The 21482-nt window shown below is 42.1% G+C and overlaps 1 protein-coding gene across 3 annotated transcripts in view; it reads left to right on the top strand.

Annotated features, from left to right (window-relative positions):
* Sec8 (exocyst complex component secretory 8) overlaps positions 1-21482 on the top strand; it is a 96970-nt gene that overhangs the window by 34875 nt on the left and 40613 nt on the right. For 2 of the 3 annotated variants that reach the window (XM_084591419.1, XM_084591417.1), the window contains exons 10-13: positions 6464-6670; positions 11610-11720; positions 13330-13473; positions 19920-20006. In XM_084591419.1, the coding sequence (XP_084447545.1) occupies positions 6464-6670; positions 11610-11720; positions 13330-13473; positions 19920-20006 (549 nt within the window). The remainder of the gene's footprint in view (positions 1-6463; positions 6671-11609; positions 11721-13329; positions 13474-19919; positions 20007-21482) is intronic. The other variant, XM_084591418.1, reaches the window with a different exon arrangement.

The following is a 21482-nucleotide window of genomic DNA, read 5'->3' on the forward strand; positions in this document are numbered from 1 at the left end:
GACCTGTCGTTTCTTGAAGTGGGCAAACATGCATCCCCTATTGCCATACAGCAGCACTTCATGTCACTTCAGGAGAAGTACACTTGTGATGAATATTACACTGATGCTTCGAAGTCTGCTCAAGTCTCCTGTGCAGCACATGGACCACAGTTTTCACAGTCAAAAACCCTGAACAGACATACTAGTATATTTACCGCTGAATGCCATGGTATCCTTTTAGCTGTGAGACACATTATAGAAAATAAAATACAGACGTCGATCATCTACACAGACTCCCTCAGTGTTTTAAAGTCCCTATCCTTTTGGAAATGGCAAAATAAGAACCCAGTACTGAACTCTCTTTATAACACCCTTATGTTTGCCCATGAGCTGCCCTTCGAACTGACACAGACATTGATAAGATAACTTATCATGACCTCAAGCCACACATAAAAAACATAATTCGACAACAATGGCAAGAGGAATGGGACGCAGCATCAGAAAATAAACTACACACAATAAAGGCAAAAATAGGCAGGTACACCACAGAAAAACAAGACAGATTTAAAGAAGTAGCCCTGTGCAGGCTGAGAATTGGCCATACATACATAACCCATACATATCTTTTAACCAACTCTCCTGCACCACACTGCTCGAGATGTGGTGATCGACTCACTGTCATACATGTTTTAATCATATGTGCACAACTGGAACCAGAAAGAAGACGTCATTTTCCCTCCTTGTTCACTCATCAAATACCTCCACACCCATCCATTTTTATTGGAGACAACCCAATGTTTCCTTTAAAACAGGTGCTTAAATTTTTATCACAAGTAGGCTTTTTACATGAAATTTCTTATCGACGTGGGTCTCAGCCCGCTCCTCCTTGAGAGGACGGATGAGATCTTTTAATACATCTACTTATACGTTGCGCATCCATTATATATCACAAATGAATTTTAGGCCCTATACACCATTGTTTTTAGCGATATTACAGAGCGAATACATTTTTAGGCCCTATACACCAGTTTTTTATCCCTTCATGAAAATCACAACTATTCCATCATATAAACTTGAGTGCACCATTAACCTTGAGTTTGGCGCTCTTTGGCCTGAGTCGCCCTTGCGCCATTAAAATCCATCATCATCATTATATTTTATTCAGTCGCCATATTGAGAAAGCAAACTGGACAAAAAAGATAAGCAGTACAGGTGTCAGAATAGATTTGTTTTCACATTAGGCAAAATATTTTTTCTATACATGCCTAGACTTTTCTTAGTCAATTTTGATAATTTAGCCAGAATTCGCTAGCTTTGACGGCCGTTACAAAAAGTGGTTGTGAACTTTAGACAGACTTTTCCTTTCTCTTCCTCTCTCAAGTCACCTAGCCTAACATTGTCTTGTTGACACCAGATGGGCTATAATGGGAATCCGCCACCCCCACTGTTTTGTTGCTGCAGTGCACCATGCATGGTTTCAGCAGGATTAAAGTCTGGCATAGCTGGTTCATTTTTGTTGCTGCAGGGCACCATGCACGGTTTCAGCAGGATTAAAGTCGGGCATAGCTGGTTCATTGCCACTTACTTTACCTGACCCCCACTGTCCTGCTTTTTTGCCCACACAAGATTTCCTTGTTTTCCCAAGCATTTGCGTGAATGTTCAAGAAGCAAGGGGGTGGACTTTCGAAGCATTTTATCTGTATATGTGCCAAGAATGTGACAGACCCTGCGAAGATTTATGCAATTTCTCCTATGGTGATGCTGTTTGAAATTATATATATTTTTATGGGACATTGTGGTTTCGTTTCCTCCCATTTATATCCAATTTATCATTGGAAAGGGAAGAAAATTATCTTTCTGTTGCTAAAAAAAGATGCGAGTGTCCAGGTATAAGACCTTGAAAAGTGGACGACAGCTCCAAGAAAGCATTCTTGTTTATGGTTATCTGGGCATGGTTGCTTCATTTGATATCCGTGCATAGCGAAAATGGGGGCTGTTTTCTCTGCACATGTACTCCCGAGAACGAAGCCTTTGAGATAATCGATGTGGCGAGCAACGGATTACACCGCAAGGTCCCGGCATGCATCAGTCTAGAGCAATTTGATGAGGTATTGTTCTCAAGCGTCCTTTTGTCATGCAGCCCAACAGGCAGCCCAGTAAGGGAATGTGTGTTCATGAATGACTTACGTGCCTATCTCTTGTGACCTGGGGGAAGCAAGAACTGTTGCCTTGCTATATAAAACTTGCTGTGTGTCTTGCCGCATGTTGCTTGGAATTCCTTTGGCACTATTAGCGAACCTACCTTGTTTATATTTTTGAACCTTTTGGAAGGAAGTATATCACTCCTTGATGGTAGGAAGCTCAGTAGTAAGGATTACCTCTAGAGTTAGTCTCTGTTTTCAGCCTCCTTTTACTGCTTCTCATACTTGTTATAAGAAAATTCTTCCAGCACTCATAGAAATAAAAGTGCTAAGGGTGAACTTGACGTGCAGCCTATCAAAGGCATGGTGCCCAGTCAAGTTGCCATCTCATTTCCACTCCACATACCGCCACTCCACTACTACTCCACCCCTCCGGAGTGGCGCAGTGGTTATGGCGCTCAACTACTGCTCCCAAGGATGCGGGATCAAATCCCGGCCTCAACGGCCGCTTTTCATTGGAGGCAAAAAGCAAGGCGCCCGTGTGCTGTGCAATGTCAGTGCACGTTAAAGAACCCCAGGTGGTCAAAATTTCCTGAGTCCTCCACTACAGCATCGCTCATGGCCTAAGTCGCTTTGGGACGTTAAACACCACAAATCAACCGGCTACTACTCCGTTAGCTTTAATCGACCTAAAATGAAATTTTGTGAAGCTGAGTTAAGTAACAAATATTTTATTTCAGCGATATCAGTGGACATTCAGCCATCTCTTTATACCGGGTGTTTCAGTGAACGCTTTAAAAATTCCAGTAATAATAAGTTCAAATTAGAAAAAGGTATTCACAGGGAAGAAGTCTCTGCTATGACGGACACAATATGATGCAAAACTCCTCTAATTATTCAGCTAATTAACAAAACCCACTGATTAACTTTTTAACGATCGCAGTCAGATCATTAGTCCGTGTAGAGAGTTTAAAGTCATGAGTAAAATGATGCCATGTCAGTTTTTGAAACAAAGAAAAACTCGTGCTTCCCAGACCAGGACGAATTTTTCTTTAACTGCGAAGTTTCTGAGAAAGCTGTATAGCTTTCTTTTGTAGCTGTATGGCTGCGCTTGGGTGGATGTCAATGAGTAATTACTCCCTTATTATAAATCTACTCCACCTAAGGGGATTCCCCTAAATATTCGATCAACACCATTCCCACTTGAAGCAGTTGATCAATTCGCTCTCACCCTACCGTCTGATTTGCTGATCATCCTGGTGAGCTCAGTTGGTAGAGTGACTTCCCCGGAAAGGCAGTTGTCCCAGGTTCGATCCCTGGACCAGGACGAATTTTTAACTGCGAAGTTTCTGCGAAAGCTGTAAGCTTTCCTTTGTAGCCATATGGCTGCGCTTGGGTAGATGTTAATGGGTAATTACTCCCTTATTAAATAAAAATTCGTTTGTAAAGCCCTGCAATGCGAGAAAATTCAACACTTTCTTCTATATGCAACCAAAACTGTATGAGCGCAAGAGACGCACAGAAAACTGGAAATTTCACCACGATGATGCATAGCGGCATAAACACTTGAGGCTCTTTTTACGTCGAGCAGTAAACATAAAAAACAATGCAGCGATAATGTCACATAGCCTGCACATCTTCGATGACTGCGTGCTCTCGTAAGGGAGGCTGCCATTGTGCTGCTAAGTCTGACTTTTTCATTGCGGCAGTCTAAAGTTTAACGGCAGCGGCCACGCACGTGTGCCATGACGGATATCCGTATTCTGTTCTGCACGACCGCCCAATACAGAGATGCGCTTCAGTCAACCTTGTTGAATTAGTTCCGTCGACATATTATGTTTAATAGAAGCTTGCTGAGGCATTTACTGCGTAATGCAAAAATAATAAGAAAAAAGATCTCTGGCCTTGAGGCATCAATCCCCAACTTAAGAGACCTAAGAATGGACTTCTAAGCGCTTCTATTTTGAGCTTAGCGGAAATGTATATTGGTGTACTGAGTGCCAGCTGCGTACGAGCATTTTCTCTACCTTGCCCCACCCAGCCACTGCGTGTGCACCAAAATCATCAGGTAATTCGGCTTACAACTAGGCAGGCATTTTTTTCCTACATTAAATATTTTTATTATCGCACTAAAACGCTCCCAGCTGTTCTCTCATCTTATGCTGTCTCCATTCGAAACTGTTTTCTTTACGCAATTTAGTACAGTCCGCGGTTTCATTTTGAGAAGTTGGCCATGCAAGCTCAGTGTAGTGACAAAAATAAAATTTAGAAGAAAAAAAAACGTATTCCACAACATATTCCCACAAAAAAACACAAGTCCTGCGAGCTGCATTCTTAGATCCTCACTTCCCATGTTCATTAGGCTGTCCACACTTCAATGACCTTCTTCAGATTCCTGATTCAACTTCTTGTCCAGGACGAGAAATTTCACACCAGGGAGAGGACACACCATGTATAGGAGCTGCTTCTCCTTGTGAAGCTTGCTTATAACTTCGAGAAATAAGATGTCTCATCTTGAAAGGTCATTTTTAGGAGCTTTTTATGAATATAGTAGAACCTCGCTATAGTAAACTCGGATATAGTGAAAACTGGAAATATTAATGTGAAGCCATAGTCCTAGTTCGTCTTCCATATACGACTGTACATTTTCCCCCCTTTATAGTAAAATACAGTAAAAACAGTTTTGATAAAAATTTGTTATATTAAAGTGCGTCTGGCCGCGGCGATGCCTTCCCACAAAATGACATCGCCGCACTCGCTGCCTAGAATCGCGAAGCAATTTGTTTGTTTTTTTTAAACAGCACCGAGTGTTCTTTTAAATGGCTTTACTGCTAGGCTTAGTAGTACTCAGGAGAAGCCAACTTTACGTAAGCCTTGGAGCCGTGAGGGAAAACTTGCAACGAGTAGGAAAAAAAGAAAAGCTGTCTACATGCATGGAAAGAAGGCGGAGCGATCTGTTCAGAAATTACAGGAGAATAAAAGTGCAGCGAGAAATAGGGAAGGGAAGAAATGATCGAATATTCACAGCACTGTGCAGCACGAGGCAGCTGTGGCAAGAACTGGAGGCACGGCATGTGTGGCTTTGCAGTGCTTGACTACCGCGCGCATTTCTCATTCTGTGCGCCTTCTTACCGACAGAAACAGCAGAAGATGAGGGCATGTTCATGCAACGCTTTGGTTTTTACATGAAATCAAACTCAGTTGTATTCATAGCCACATTGCCCCCATGCTTAAGAAGTACTTCCACAAGATGCAAACAATCAGGCTTATAACTGAAAGAAATGGAATGAAGAGACGATGAGAGAGAGATGAAAGGTATTTGAGAGTTTTTTTTTATTTTTCATAAGCAGCAAGACGTGTTCAGTAAGTAGCCATTTAGTGACTGAACGGCAACTTCAGGGCCATGTTATCACCAACCACTGATATAGTGAAGACCCTGGTATAGTAAAGAGTTTTGCCGGTCCCAGTGACTTTACTATAAAGGGGTTCTACTGTATTTAGTGTCTGCAGAAGGGCTTTCAGCTTTTGTTTTTCTCTCTCTTACGGTATTAGTGCTCTTGAGAAAAGGCAAAATTCGGCAGAAATGCACTGCGGTAAAATAATGCCATTATGGAGGGCTCACCATAAACAGCCTCTTTTGTTTCACGCGCACGCAAGACATATGCGGTATTGTTGAACTTGCGCTGCAGTTCCTGACTGCTCTTCGTATGAGTATTGTAGTACTCTCCGCCAAACCGGCTAATCTTTTGTTTGTGAGCCTGGCCGGATCCGAATTTTTTGTAGCATAGATGAGAAGAATGGTTCCACGCATCAGCTTGTAAAAATGGCTACTAATGACACAAGCGTTCCTAGATTTGAGTCAGGTGTCAGTGCCTATAGGTGATCAGCTATGCCCACAGCACTATTTTAAAAAGAAAACGAGGCCATATGGGCAATATTCTTGTTGACATAGGCTTGAAGTATTGCCTGTATTGTTTTGAGTGCCTTCTATACGTTTGAAAAGGAAAGGAATGGGAAGTTTTCTAGGCTAAAACGGTCGCCTCCTAACCTCAACACGCCTAGAAACTGGTGCATTTTAGTTTCATTTCATTTATCAGAGCCTTAAAGACCCAAAGGCATTACATAAGATTTTAACAGATTCCATATTGTTTTTGCTCGCAGCTGTTTATTGGTGTTTTTCAGTTAAAACCTGAAAGTAGACTCTTTACTCATAACTCAGCCATTGCGTTAAGCACTGAATGTTGCAGTAATTGGGAATTTAAAATGGCACAGTTTGATTGTCATGAGGATATTAATTGCTGATTGTTGAACAGTGGGTCCCATTTTATACTTTCATTCTGCAGCTCATCAAGGAGCGCTGCCAGACCGAGCTGTTGTCAATGGTACGGCGGACAACCCAGGTGCTTCTAGACACAAGCAATGGCTCGGTACAGACAGGATCGCCACTGCAGCCCCGGTTGCTTATGGACCTGTTGGACCTACTGTTTGAGCAGTTCCGCAGTGTGGCAATGGGACATGAATGTGTGCTGAGCAACATGCATGCAATTGTGGTGAGTTGTCATTTCAAATGAACTGTGAGGCTGGCACACCTTTGTGATGGTGCCTTAAAAAGCTTACTGGAATATGGTTCTGCTATCACTGTGGGTGCTGCAGCTAAAAATGCTGATTTTAGTTTATTATTGATGTATCACAAAAACAAAAATCTAAATTTCAAGCATTTTCTTGTTGCATGAAAATGAAGCTTACCATAAAAAAGCAGATGCAAAATATTGCTCCACTGTGCATAACACTTGGCTTGACCATAGTTGCTCTCAACGAAGTTGCTGGCACCATTTGCCAATTGACTGCTACTGCTGTATCTGAGCTTGGGGAGACTTGTCTTGGTAGCTGTCCTTTTTGGTTGCCATTTTGGTTTCAGCAGCTGCAGGACATGTCCATGCATCTCTTAGCTGCTCATCGGCACTGATATGTTTAAATGTTTTTAGTGTGAGCAAAAACAGTGGCCAAGGTTGCACATGTCAGGTTAGTGGCATTGCATCATTCAGCCTGCACATCCAGTCTCACCTGTGGCCCAACCAACTTGGGAGAGGAGATTTCTAAGGAGCTTGCACAAAAGATTGTGCGGTTTGTGCCCTCCATCAAACTGTTGTTTAGAGATTGATAAGGTGTGGAGTGTCAAAAATGGGACGTGCACAAACGGAGAACCTCTTCCACAACATCTGCCATAAACTGGCGACCTCAGTTACTGATGATCGCTTGCAGAGGTCCATGGGGCAAGATGGCAGAGTGGGGCAAGAACAGGGTCACATGGGGAGCGGTGACCAAGAGAAGAGCGACCGTTACACAGTAGCGGGTGAGCTAGTCTGCACATACCGCAATCCAGCGATTTTCGTTGGAAGACTTCAGGAAGGGCCGATTCCAACTTTCTCAACTGCAGCACGTGGTGGAGCCACAGGATGGACCATGCCCTGTGGCATGGCGTTTGCGCTGCTGACACTCTGTGCAGCTCACCACATATCGCTCAGTCGTCTGTCTCTCGCATCTTCGGCCAGTAAAGTGGAGCGTTCGTGCAGAACCTAGGTGACCAGAAGGGGGATTGTTGTGCATGGCACGCACAAGTGGTGGCTCTCGGGAAACACGAGTACAAAATTCATGCCAGTGTTTGAGTATGCTTTTTTGTCATCATGGAGACAAAAATGGTTGATGACAGTAGGATCTCACGCTCCCGCAAGGAGGGGCTCAAGGCTTTCATTGGTCGCTTACGCAGTCCGCAGAGCCGAGGCGTCGGGAAACTCAGGCATGATGGAGGTGAGGTGTTGTTTGAAGTCTGCAGTCACATTTTAGGTCATAGAAAGGGAAAGGCGTGAAAGATAGTCTGCGTCAGCAGGCCACTCTTGTACCAGCGTGCTAAGCGACCAGATGGGTCATGCAGTTTGAAGAGCCAACACAGGGCATGATAGTCTGTCACAACCATGAATCGGCACCCAAATGTCATTTTGTTAACTATAGCTGTGCTCGAATAGGACAGTAGATTTCGCATAAGATTGTTCTAAAGGCCAGCCCCAAAGTATGCAAGAATTTAACATCTCTTCATGACGTATTGTTAGGCAGCTGACTGGTGGAAAAGTGCAAGAAACGAAATAATTTTTGGCCCAAAATGATCCACGTTGAACTGTTCATCCACACTTGTAAAAATGTACAAAACACAAAGCAGGCCATTTAGCAAAAGGTTAAATATGCTTAAATTATGAAAAAGGTAAAATATTCAAGTAGTACTGACTGAGCATGCAAAAATATAGTACATAGGTGCACCATTATCGATTTGCTGGATCTCCAAGCTCATGAGACAAATGTGTCCTGCTGTCACCTACAGTGTTGGAAGGCATTAAGAGACAATGACCAATTTTTGGAGGGGTAGTTGGTATGAGCAGTCCTATCCTTTCAATGCATGGCCCTGTTTTTTTCTTCGTCACATGCAAAAATAAAAAGGGGGGGGGGGGGGGGGCTTTTGTGGTTTTCCTGTAGAAAACTGCCTTGCTTGCAAGAGTGGGAGGGAGGTAGAGGGGAATGGACCCACCACCCTCTCATCCCCCTGGCTTTTAGCACATAGTACTTTTGTTTTTTAAAGTTTCTGTGTAAGCTGTCTGTTCAGTCACACAAATAGTAGAATTATACAAGAAAATTCAGTTTGATATTACCCAGAATGCTATCATTAAGTCCCCAAAGGAAGTTTTCCATCTGAAGTTTCTTTTTCTAAGTAAGTCAAGCACGTATGTGTAGTCACTTTATGGTGATAAATGGTTGATGGAATTTGCAAATGTAATGGTAAGAATGTAAAAAATACCGAGCGTGAAAAAAAAAGATATGAAAATTTGTGAGTCCAAGGCCATGTGTTGTGGCTGCATTTTGATGCAGCTGCAATGCAAAGCTGTCTGGGCATTTGATACATGTTTAAGTGCCTCAGGTAATCAATCAATCATACAGCAATCTCTTAATCGTCGTCAGGAAAATCTGTTGGTGCCAAATTATTATGCCCACAGTTTTACTTAATTTACCCAATATTGATTGAACGTGCTGGTTCCATGACATGTTCATTGAATATAATGCCAAGAGTTTTCAGATTTTTCAATCTAAACTTTGTAAGGGCCAAGGCTAATGGATTTAGGCACCTCAGCTAAAGTTTCCAACATACGAAACAACACACTTTGTTTTTTATTTGTGCAGAACGAGATAATTTTATTTGCGCCATTCATCTAAACTACAGCAAAATGCATCAGCCTCAACAATAATGTGCAAAAGATCTTTTTCTGCAAAAAAAGACGGAGCAATCATTGGCATAAATAACCAATTTGTAACTTTTGTTTATTTACACTATTTCGTTTATGTAAAATAGAAAAAAAAATAGGTCCTAAAATACTTTCCCTGTGGCACCCCTGTGTGCCACAGGGGTGCCTATTTCTGTGTGCCTATTTCAGTATATTGTGTGGTAGGCCCACAAGATGTGAAAGAGTTAATTTCTGTGCTATTCCTCTGAATTTACAGCTCTCCGTTTTGTCCAGCAAAATGGCATGATTTACCCGGTCAAACAGTTTGCTGAATTTCAAGTGTAGCCCTGGTGCCTTTACTTTATTTTTTATGTTTTCTTGCATAATTTCTTTCTAGACCAATAGTGCACTTTGTGTGGAATAATATTTCCTAATTCCGAATTGTTGCCCTGTTATGAGGTTACGTTTGCTACAGAAACTGTCATTTGCCTTGCCGTGAGGCTGCAGTGGTTAGGGCTCTCGACTACTGTGCCCAAGGATGTTTGATCGAATCCCCTCCACGGCGGTCACTTTTCGATGGAGGCGAAAAGCAAGGCAGTTGTATGCTGTGCGATGTCGGTGCACGTTAACCCTAGGTGGTCGAAATTTCCGGAGCCCTCCACTATGGCATCTCTCATAGCCTCAGTTGCTTTGGGACATTAAACCCCATAAACCAAGCTAAATTGTCTATTCATGATTTAATAATCTTTTCAAATCTCCTTTCGAGAAGATTGGTAAAATAGAGACTGGATGATAGTTAGAAAAAGTGTTTTTATCAGCATCCCGGTTGTTGCTATTTCTAAGTCCTTCAAACATCCATGTCACTTTTACAGTGGAGGTAGGTTGAAAAAGGAGAGAATGCGGAGATCTCTGGATGCACTTGGCAGCTGTATAGATGTTCTTTGCATTACATATATATGCAAAGAAGTCACTGGAGCAGTTAGCAAGTTCTTCACCTCTTGTGTAGTATTATTAATTGATATAGGCTTTCGTTTTAAGACTGTGTTTAGTTTCTTCCAAATAACCTTTTTTTTATGCAGGCAGTCATTATAAAAGATATGTGTGTAGTATTCTTCTTTCCCATTCCTGATTGCCTTGTTTAACTTGCTTCTAAATGACTTGAATTGTATCTACTGACTTATGGTCATGAGACTGAATTAATGCTTGAAACATTATATATTTATATATATCGTTATATATATCATTTTAAGCAAGTTTCAAGTGACCCAAGTTTCTTTGACTTTTTTCTCTTTCAAAATATTTTCATTGGAAAGGAACGATAATAGCACTGCTTGAAAAGTTTTTAAAATTTATCGTAGGAAGTATTGGCATCTGTAGTCATCATTGCTGTGCTCTAATCAACATGCATAATGTTCTGTCCAAAGTCTTGTAATGTGAGTGCTGATATATCACGATACATTATTTCTGCTGCTTCTCGTTTCTCTGTTGGTTTCATTCTGTCCAACATTAAAACGGTGGGCATATGATCACTCAGGATCGCTAGGACTTTGGAAGTTACTTTGTTGACCCGGGAATTTGTGATAAACATGTCTAGCAATGATATTGTTGCGAAGAAGATCAAGTCGTAATTAATCGAGGTTAGTGGCCCAGATGCCTCCATGACAATGCCCATATATTGCTCCTAGTATAATAGAGAGACCAAATTTATGCATGAAAATTTTTTTTCCTTGGAATGTTGCCAAGGCAATAGTATACATGTGTCACGATGGGGAATTCATCAACAGCAGCTAAATAATTTAAACTGAATTTTAATGCCATCTTGATTTAAACGTCCAAACTATGGCTGTGAGGTAACAGGCAATTTCAAGTCATGTGAGTCTTGAAAAGACTGGGGTATGATCACTGCTTATGCATTTTTGTTGACCCAACTCTTGGGCAGGCTTGCGCAAAAATTTGTGCGAAGTACATTAAAGAGAGGAGCTATCAGACTGTAGTTTTTGTATGCCTGAAATTGTCTGTTACGTCATGGCCATTGTTTGGCTTTAAAAAAGCAGCGTGAGAAAAAAAAAATTCATTTAAAAATTATTTTTCGCCGTACATGACTCCGAAGAAAGAATTTCAAGAAGAATTTGGTGTGTCTACTTTATGCTTGGTGTTATTGGGGTCTATTTTGTTTTGCAAAATGTGTAAGCAGTGCCATTTTCCGACTTTTTTTTTATTTAAGGAAAAGGAGCGGAGTAATGAGTATGCATTGGATTTCCAGGATATTCAAGGGCTTGAAAATGGTGTACCAATGTATAGTTTATCGGACGTGTGGGGAAGAATACAGGCTGTGGTAAGTTTGGGGCTTTCTTTACAATAGCAGTCTTTTGTGTTAGAGGCTTTTTTAGGCATGTCCATCTACTGCAAACTGGTAGATATGAAATATATACACTTCTATGTAGCTTGTATCTATCAAAAGTCTGTGCTTTAAAGGATTGAGGCTCGTTCGTTGGTTACCTTAAACTGTTAAGGCTCATTTGTGCTTATGGATTGCCTTTGCATGTAAGATTAGTGATTCATTCAAACTAATGGCACGAAATTATAACTGATAATTACAATTGTTGAACAGCTCATGACTCCCCAAAACCATCCAAAATCACGTACAAACTTGTATCAGTTTAGTCATCCAAGGCATCCACAGTCGGCTTCCATGTTTTAATTCATACTTGACTGATGCACACTTTGGTTAAACTAAGCATGTTTCAAAGGATTACTTGACATGTTTTGGTTTTTTGCTCTGCAAACCTTGCAAGTTGAAGTTACTGCATTGCTGTGCCCCCTGGTTATAAGCCTCATTGTGATCAGCAAGCTTGTTTGGACGCTCTACTACAGTTGGTACACTTCCTAAACCAACCTGTTGAGGTGCATGAAGTGTGCTTTCCTTCACAACAACGCAGGTTTACGGGCAGAAGGAAATGCAAAATAAAAGGAAGTGTAATTTGCAAATATGCAGTGTCATGGTGTTGGCCATTGAGGGCTGAAGGCAAGGTTCCTGTATAGGGCAAAAGAAAAGAACTGGATGCTTTTAACCAGACATAAACATTTAGAGCACACAGTGGCTGTTGCTGACAAAGGAATATTCATGTTTGCAGCAAGTCCCAAGACACGGGGCACACATTTTGGCTTGCATAAAGGCCACAGCCAGCATCGGAAGCAGAGTGAGGCTGCAGTAAACTTGACTCGTTCAAATTCAGTTTTTTTTTGTACACCCTAATAATTCGTTTCCTTGCAGTTACTTGTCCTCTGTGCATGGAACATTGCCTTTTTACTGAGGAGATTATGCCTAAAATGGTCAATTTGTGTTCTGTGCCAAGTGACAATAAGAATAGATGCTGGTATTAAAGTTGACTCTCAATAATTTATGTGAAATTTATTGCTGCCAGGTAGTATCTGCAGGTTTTTCTGTGGTGGGTCATAGTTGAGGTTGTACACTGACTTGAAAGGTTGACTTTGACTTTCATATTGCAAAGCTGATTAGAGGGCTGTTTATCTACTGTGCAATAATTGTCACATTGTGTATTAGGGGATGAAATTTGCTTGTGAGCATTGCAGGCAGCAATTCGTAAGTGCATTCATTCATAATATATTATTGTGCTCATGAAAAACTTGTACATTTGTATCACGGTGTGCAAGACCTCGTCATAAGCTGCTCCATGAAAGGCCCCTGCCGTGGTGGTGCAGTGGTTAGGGCGCTGGACTACTGTGCCCAAGGATGTGAGATCAAATCCCGGCCGCGGCAGCCGCCTTTCGATGGAGGTGAAAAACAATGCGTCCACGTGCTGTACGATGTCAGTGCAGTGCACGTTAAAGAACCCCAGATGGTTTGCTTTTGGTACTGCTTTTGGATAGGTCCTTGTAACTTTACAGTTCACATTGCTAGTTCATATATTACTTTTTTCTAGATGGAGTATGTTGTGGGAAAGTACTTGGACATTCACAATACCGGGTCGGCACAACAAGTTCCTCCACCTGTGTTCACGGAAATGACTGCAACAAATGACATTGCTTCCTACTTCACTCGAAGGAGAAATGTTAAACAGAAAAAGGTGGGAGTTAATTGCTTGCATACAGTTTAACCTTATTTAGCAAGGTCATGGGGACTGCACTGTTTTTTTTTTTTTTTTTTTGCTGTTGTTATGGCCATCACTTTGTTTGTTATAGTGGCAGGTGACCTTTGCTGCAATGTTTGCATGCCAGTGAGCTTACCTACCGCACTGCAGATCAAGGACAGTACAGAGGGCATTCACTGATATGTGCTGGTGCAGTTGTGGCCAGCACACTTGTGCATCCAAAATGGGTGCTCATGACAGGGTCAGTGTCATGCTAAGATTTGTATCTGTTGTCAGTTGGCAGCGGTCTTTTTTTCAGTGCAATAGGCAAACAGGCAATTTTGTTTTTCTCTTGAGTGCTCGTGCATCATCGTCTGCAAAAAGACACATGCCGCTGGTCTCTCGCTCGTAGCTACACGCAAGCCGTGACGTGTGGTCACGAGATAGAAGCACGGCACCACTGACTGGCCCGTCCTCCTTGCAACTGAGCTTTGTCGTCACCCCACTTCTGTCAGATGCCGGCGTGATGGAAGTGTGTGAGGAGAGAAAACCCGGCTGCGAAAATGATGCCTGATGGATGTGTGATTGCTTGCAACTTGCAGGAGTGTGCAGCTAGCGGTGTCTGCTATCGAGAATGCATGCAGTGCTTCTTTGAGGTTGCTGAAAAACAAAATTGAAGTGACGATGTGACAATTTTTTATAGCTTTTGAGCTGAGGTCGAGAGAAAAAGTCAGGAAAATCAAATGAGAAAAGTTTTGAACGCTCGAAATTTTGGTTGGTGTTATACATTGAATCTATGGCGCTCATGACGGTGCCATGGCAGAGTCCGAATAATCAAGCAGGTCCGGAAATTTGGTATCCGAAAGATCGTTCGACAACTGTATACATTACAATACAGAATTAGAATAATTACAGATACAGTCGAACCTTGCTATACTGAACACGGATATAGCGATTTATCGGATAAAACGAACTAAGATGAAAGTTTGGTTAGTCTGTGCTTTACTTCTACGGGAGTTCTTTCTGTACAACGAAACGAAAAAAATCAAAATTTGATGTAAATCGATTACAATGAAACAGTTTTTTTGCATTAAAACTGCAAAAGATGCGTGAAGGAGCTGAAAAAAACATCAAGAAACACAATTTTTCAACCAATCGAATCGCTCATCGTAGAAGTGTTGAAATTACCCGTGCGTTCATGTGCCGCGTCATCTAGCGGCAGCAACAAAACTACCGCCAACGGCTTATGGCCTCCAAGATCACACCTCCGCGTGCGGTGATCTCGGAGGTCATGAACGGCCATGGTCAAACTCAAGAGGGGCCGCCGAAGTGTGTTTAAATCGCCTGCGCGATTACGTGTCGAGTCATCTAGCAGTGGCGACAAAAACTAGCGCCAATGGCCCATGGCCTCCAAGATCACTGCGTGCGGAGGTGTGATCTCTGAGGCCATGGGTCATTAGCGCCGCCGCTCGAGTCCGGCCATACATATGACTGGCATGTCATCACCATTGCCTTGTCATTCCGTGAACCCCTGCCGTGCCTCTGCCACTGCAACCAACCCGTGCGTGCGCGCTGCACTCTCCTGGTTTGTTGGCTCCGTCGTGCAAATTGTGCGCGGAAGCAACATCCCTTCTTGAGTATTCACTTTTGCTCTCCAACACGGAACGAAAGGCGAGATTTCATGGTAATACCAAGCTTTTAATTTAAAAATTGGTCATTTTCACACCTTTGTGTTGTTCATATTAGTGCGCATTTTGTTTCAATTTATTAGCAGGCTTGTTTAAAGGAATTTGGGCACGCACTTTTAAAACGAATATCGGATATACCAAACAAATTTTCGCACCCCATACTACTTCGTTATAACGAGGTTCGACTGTAGAGCATTAATTGCTCTCTGCATGAAGTGACTTTAAACACAGCAGCTGCTATTTGTGTGTCTTCTCGAAAATGTACTGGTATGTTCGTGATAGCGAAAGGGTCAAGCAAAACTTGTTCACTTGTTCGGCCATAAGCCCCTACCAGCGTAGAAGCAGAAAACTGTCTTGCTTTGTGATGTACTCTGTCAGCACAAAACATAGCCTAAACAGGCAGGGAAAGCTGGGCATGGCGCTTAGGCGCACGCACCGCTTTGCAAGCGAATAGTCAGTGCAGTACTACACATACACGCCGGTGCATGTAGTAGAGCACAAATGCAATTTGTGCACATTCTCCGCTGCGGCGGGCGATTAGTGGCACCTAAAGATATTCTTACACTGTGCTTTATCCACATCAGGATTTAGGGTAAAAGGTGCATTTTATTATCACAGCACATTCACTAGGTGCGCCATGCTTCTGCCACATGATGGCCAGAAATGTACGAGTGCTGAATCCAGGTACCAAGCAGGTCAGCTCGATCCTGTTTATTTAGACCTTTTAGGCCTCTCTGTTGTAAGTGCACCATCTTGAGCATCTCTACGGAGTGGCAAAGCCAGAAAGTAGAGATAAGAAGTTTGTGGAGATAAGTGGATGCAGCTGGCACAGAACAGGTTCAATTGGAAGGATATGGGACAGAGGCCTTTGACCTTCAAGTTTTTGATGCAGCAGAATCAAAAACTACAGGGACGCAGAAACACACAGAACAAGGACAAGCTGCATTGACAACTAAAATTCTAGTTGTCAAAAATTTGTTACACATTCTGGCCTAGTTTGTACGATTATGTTGACACGGCATGCCTGCTTTAGGTGTCCTCGCTACATGTTGCTACATTTGGATTGTTATGGGTTGAATGGTGTTCAATACATGGTTTATGGATCAAGCCAAGAGGCTGGTAAAGTTTGGTTTCATGTCTTTTGGCATATTTTGTAGCAACACATTCGTAAAGAAAGTCTAACAGAGTTGTAAGGATTTTTTTTTCCTTTTTTGTTACTATACTTTTCTAACTGGCCGTAAACACTACATTTCTTGACATTTAAATGTCTGGCAGTGTAATGGCATAGTAACATAAGGCTATGCTCAGGCCACATCCACTGGTGTTGTGCATTGGTGAAGAGATTTTCTTATAGAAGCTAATGAAAGACTTGAATTTTTGGAAAATTGTCATTCTGTGGCAAAAGTGCTAATATGATGTGTGCACCTGTATATGTCCTTATTTTCGGCCTATTAATTTGCTTGTATGGTTGTGCACTTTATTTTCTTTGTTTCCCATTAGCAAGTTCTAGCAGTAGTACAGAATGTGAGCTCATTTTTTTAAAAATAAGGCTCGATTAGTGCCACTAGGCTTCCTTGACTGCAGTCAGATCTACTGATGAATGGCTTAAATTTTACCTGCACTTTGTTTTTTGCATTTTTTGTTGAGACCTGCAGTTCATGAAATTCCTTGAAAAGGATTTGAGTTGTGGTATGTCTAAAATGAATATCCAAGGGCCTTTGTTCCTTGGAGATAAGTTTTAGATTATAGTAAATAAATAAAATTCAATAAGATATGCATTTTCACATTGTGGGAACATAGTGTTGCTAATTTGCATTAGAAACTAATGGCAAAAGATTGCATTGATAGTAACGGGACACTGAGTTGGTAGTGATTAATGTTTATGTGGCACAAAAACACAATGATCAAAGACACAACATGAGTGCTGATCATCAGCTCTCTTTTTAGTCTCAGAAGAAAAAAATAAATAGAAGCTTCAGATAGTAACAAAAATGCAAATAAAGTTAACCATATGAGGTTGGTTTCTTATAGCACTCAGTGTAAACAAAATCTATTATAGACACTGTTGTGCATGTGCTATAGTTCAGACAATCATGGCTACCCCATGTAACGGCATCCGGGGGTGGCACTGCTGCTACACCAGCAATCCTTGTTTATGTCAAGGCTTGCGTCATTTTCAACTTTTAATTGAAATCTCTCGACATTAAATGTGTCTTTTACTATCGGACTAGCGGGATTTTGCTAAGAAAAAAAATTTGATTGAGCTTGCCCTCAGTAGCCTTTTATAGTTGAATTTTGCTTGAACGAGCATGTTAAAAACCAAAACCTTGTCCATCTTGCTCTCGGGAACATGTGTATACACACACAGTACTTTTCAGTGGCTAGTTTAGCCTTTTAACTGCGAAATTAACTCCTGAAAAGCATACTAAAATTGTCAACTTCATATTAGATAGTCCAGATTTTTTTTTCTTATACTTTTACTCTGAAACTGCAGCAAAACCTGTTTAATTCAAAGTCATTTGGACTGCAAAAAAAATGTTCAAATTGACCTAGTTTTCAGATTACCTGAGCGCAGCAAATAAATCTGGTCCAGAGAAAACAATTTTTCTTTGCAAGGACGTGCTTGTGAATATACCCCCCTCTTCCTTTGCCTTTGCTTTGTAGTTTGCTGCAGGATGGCATCGTGGACTGCACGCAGTTTAAAGCAATAAATTAAGTACGATATGATGACAGCAGACACCAAAAGCAAAATGGCTCTCTACCCTTCCTTCCACACTCTAATGCGGCCCGAGTATTCACGACGAATCTACACAGCTTTGTAGTTTGGATTCTGCGGTGTGTGCAAGCTGATTAAATTATTATCGGAAGTTACTCTCGTGCTATCTATTGCTCCTCAAGGGAACGGTTGCCAGTGCATATGAAAGCATGCAATTTGAATTTCCTACAGTGTCGTAAGGTGTGCACTACCTGCCGTTCGTCAAAGCCACATTAAATGCCACAGGCAGGTTGGCCAAATTGCGAATGGTCACTTTTCTGAAGGTTGACTTTACACAACAATGGTTAAAGAAAAACATGATGTCGTAATCTAACATAGCACATTTTTAAAATAAATGGTGCAAGCCGATGCTGCGCTCTGTCACCCTGCTGTGGGCATGAATGCTTCTGTTGCAGGTTGTGGGTGGGAGGTGCATCAATGAGGGCAACTGTGACGTAGTACCTTGGAAAAGAAGCATGAGTTGTTGGGAAATAAGGTGTGGAATCCAGAATGTATTTTTTGTGAGCTACAGATTTTTCAAACTTTAATGGTTCGAAGGGCCATTGCTTTACTGATTAGAGCGAAATTGGGATCGAGCATTCCCACATAGCACCACAGATCTCAATTAGTCCGGCTGGTGCACACCACCACTTAGAACTATCCTGCCAAATTCATGTTGAAAATTATTGTGACGCTATTATTCAAATTATCTCAGATATTGGATGAACCAAGTTTGAAGTATCAAGGCTTTACTGTATATTCATTGTTTTCTGGTTAGAATTAACATAAATGTTGAAGAAATAGCTGCTTTTTGTGTTACTTTCCATCAGAGTATGTTGTTGCTTTTGGCTGTCACCTTTTTCTCAGTGCATGCATGTCACAAAGTCGGAGTCGCTATCATAAAGAAATGCTAAATTGTCAACAGCATTGCTTTTGGAACTGCCCTAAGAAGTTTTTTTTGGAGTGCACCACCGCCATTCATGTGTGACGCCATTATTAGATGACTGTTGTCAGGCTTCAAATGCGCTAAAGATACAAAACGTGATTTTATTTTTATATAGCCAACGACTGCGCTTTAATTTTCAGTATCTCAACCAATGCAATTGCTAACTGTAATTCATAAGCACAACACAGAGCCCGACAAACGTGGCTCATCTTTGGTATTGCAGTATTCGTACAATGCCCGCGAACAGCTCGGAGTTTGTTGCTAAAAGGTCAATGCACTGGTGGTATGGAAATAAACTTCAGTTTGTTTCTATTGGTATGCTCCTGTCATACCTATTGGCCTTCACTGCTTTGTGACCACCATTTGACGTGAAGCAGCACAGCAGCCTGTATCGGCTGTGAAGGGTGCATCTTGAAGGAAATTGCACGAAAATGACCAACAAGAGAAGGGCCTTAAGATGGCGCTTGTCCTGTGATTCCCCCCTCCTGTGAAGGGTGCATCTTGAAGGAAATTGCACGAAAATGACCAACAAGAGAAGAGCCTTAAGATGGCGCTTGTCCTGTGATTCCCCCCTCCTCCATGTTCTGTCACGTATTGCTACATATTTGGCTTGCTGGCCACTGCTATATGCCTTTAAAGGTCCCAAGTGTGACCTTAAAGTGAGTTTCTGAGTTTTTATGTAAAGTTCTGTTCCTTTTTTATTTTTATTTTTTACCTTGCTGGTTTGCTTAGTTGTTCCAATTTGTTTATAGATTGACAGATTGAGGGTGATATTTTCTTTTTTTTTTTTTTTACAGTGGTTATCCTACTTCAAAAGGAGTCTCGTATAGATAATGTATGACAAACTTCAAACTATGACAAACTTTTTGTCGTGCTACTCTAAAGGCCATTCTTGTGAAGCACAAATTTTGCATTGCGTTTTCGTCATGTCTGAGTTGGGGCTCTTGTGTCGAAATCTTAGAAAGCCTAGGTGCTATTTAAGGTTAATAATGTTTGCACCCCCCCCCCCCTCCCCCCTCGCCTTTTTTTTTTTTTTATCTTTTCTGCTTTCCAGTTTGCACTTTTTCGATTTGATTGCTCTTCTCATGCCATCAGCATGAATACATACTTGAAAGAGAAGAAGGAGCAGATGAAGGACAAGGTATGGTTCCTGTGTTTTTCGTGATTACTGATTGGGTGTATTTTATAAACTATTACACGCAAACCCACTTATAACAATACCGGTTTTAACAATATATCAGATATAACAATGGGTCACCGTCAGGTTTGCCAGGTGTTCTATGGTAAAATAAACCGCTTATTACAATGGTGTCATATTATATTACTGGTTATAACAATCAACTGTGGTCACTGAAAGTTAACAAAGATGCGTAAACGTGGCGAACACAAAAGTGCGCGCGTACGCGGAGGCGCTGAAACGCCAATGCAGCGACAATAAAAAAAAGAAAATCTGGACACAGCGCGTTGAGCCAATGCATTGGTCAGGTGCGCCAGGGAAGCTTGCATGCTGCTGAGACGCGTGGGAGTACGCAGCACTTTCTCACGCGAAGGAGGAGGGAAGGCCTAAGGCGCTGCTAGGCATGGACATTCTGAGGGAGAGCTTTGAGTACATCCCCTCGAGACCGCCCGTGGCGTAGGCAACTCGCGTCCTCTCTGCCTCTGCATGGTGGAGCAGTGTCCATTCTGAGAGTGCGCTGACTGTGGTGCGCTGCACTATCCTCTCCCCTACTTGCTTTTTCCAGACCCCCGCTTTGCGGTTGCACATGTTTTGTGGCAGGCATGCAGCAGCGTTCTTGCACGTCTTTCTAGCCTGGTTCTCCTAGTATGCTATCATCGTTGCCACGATCTTGCTTGTGGATTTTCTGTGAACAGCAATGGAGGATTCTCCTTCAGGAATCGCAACACAACCAGCTCAGTAGAGGAAGCGAATGGCAATACCGCTAGAAGTTAAGCGGAATATTGTATGGTGAGCACAAGGACGGCGTAAAAGTGTGCAACTTGGTGCACAAGTACGGCCTGACTCAACCAACAGTATTGACAATCATCCGCAACGTGCTCAAGATTAAGAACGAAAGCGATGCCAGTGCTGCCTATGCAATGGACGACGGCTGGAAAAGGGTTCTACATGGGGCCTACAAAGATGTAGAACAGCCTACAAAGATGTAGGACCATTCAAGAATCACTCTGCCAGTGATTCTTGAATACCTGTGCAGCAAACCTGCCGATTAGTGGCCCGATTTTAGCAAAGAAGGCGAAGCACTTCTCATTCTTCCTGCGCAACACCGATTTTCGACACAGCGAGGAACGAACTTTGATCCACAGTGAGCGGTAGCGACGGCAACGCGACAGGACTTGAGGAATTTTTACACGCCAACGATGCAGTCGTGACAGTTGAAGAGCTGAAAGACGAGGCTATCGTTGCAGCAGTCACTGGCGCTGAGGACAGGGACGATGAACCGGAGCCTGTGCAGGTTGCGTCTCACCAAAAGGCTTTGAGAGTGATAGACTCCCATCGGAACTTTCTTTGTTTTTGCAAAGAACCTTCCACTGCACTATGTTTAGCAGTTGGATGCCCTGCAGAATGATGTTGGCCAGATTACCATGAAATAGACAACGC

Source organism: Amblyomma maculatum, chromosome 1, assembly GCF_055883805.1.
Source record: "Amblyomma maculatum isolate TAMU_Amacu chromosome 1, ASM5588380v1, whole genome shotgun sequence".
Taxonomy (NCBI): domain Eukaryota; kingdom Metazoa; phylum Arthropoda; class Arachnida; order Ixodida; family Ixodidae; genus Amblyomma; species Amblyomma maculatum.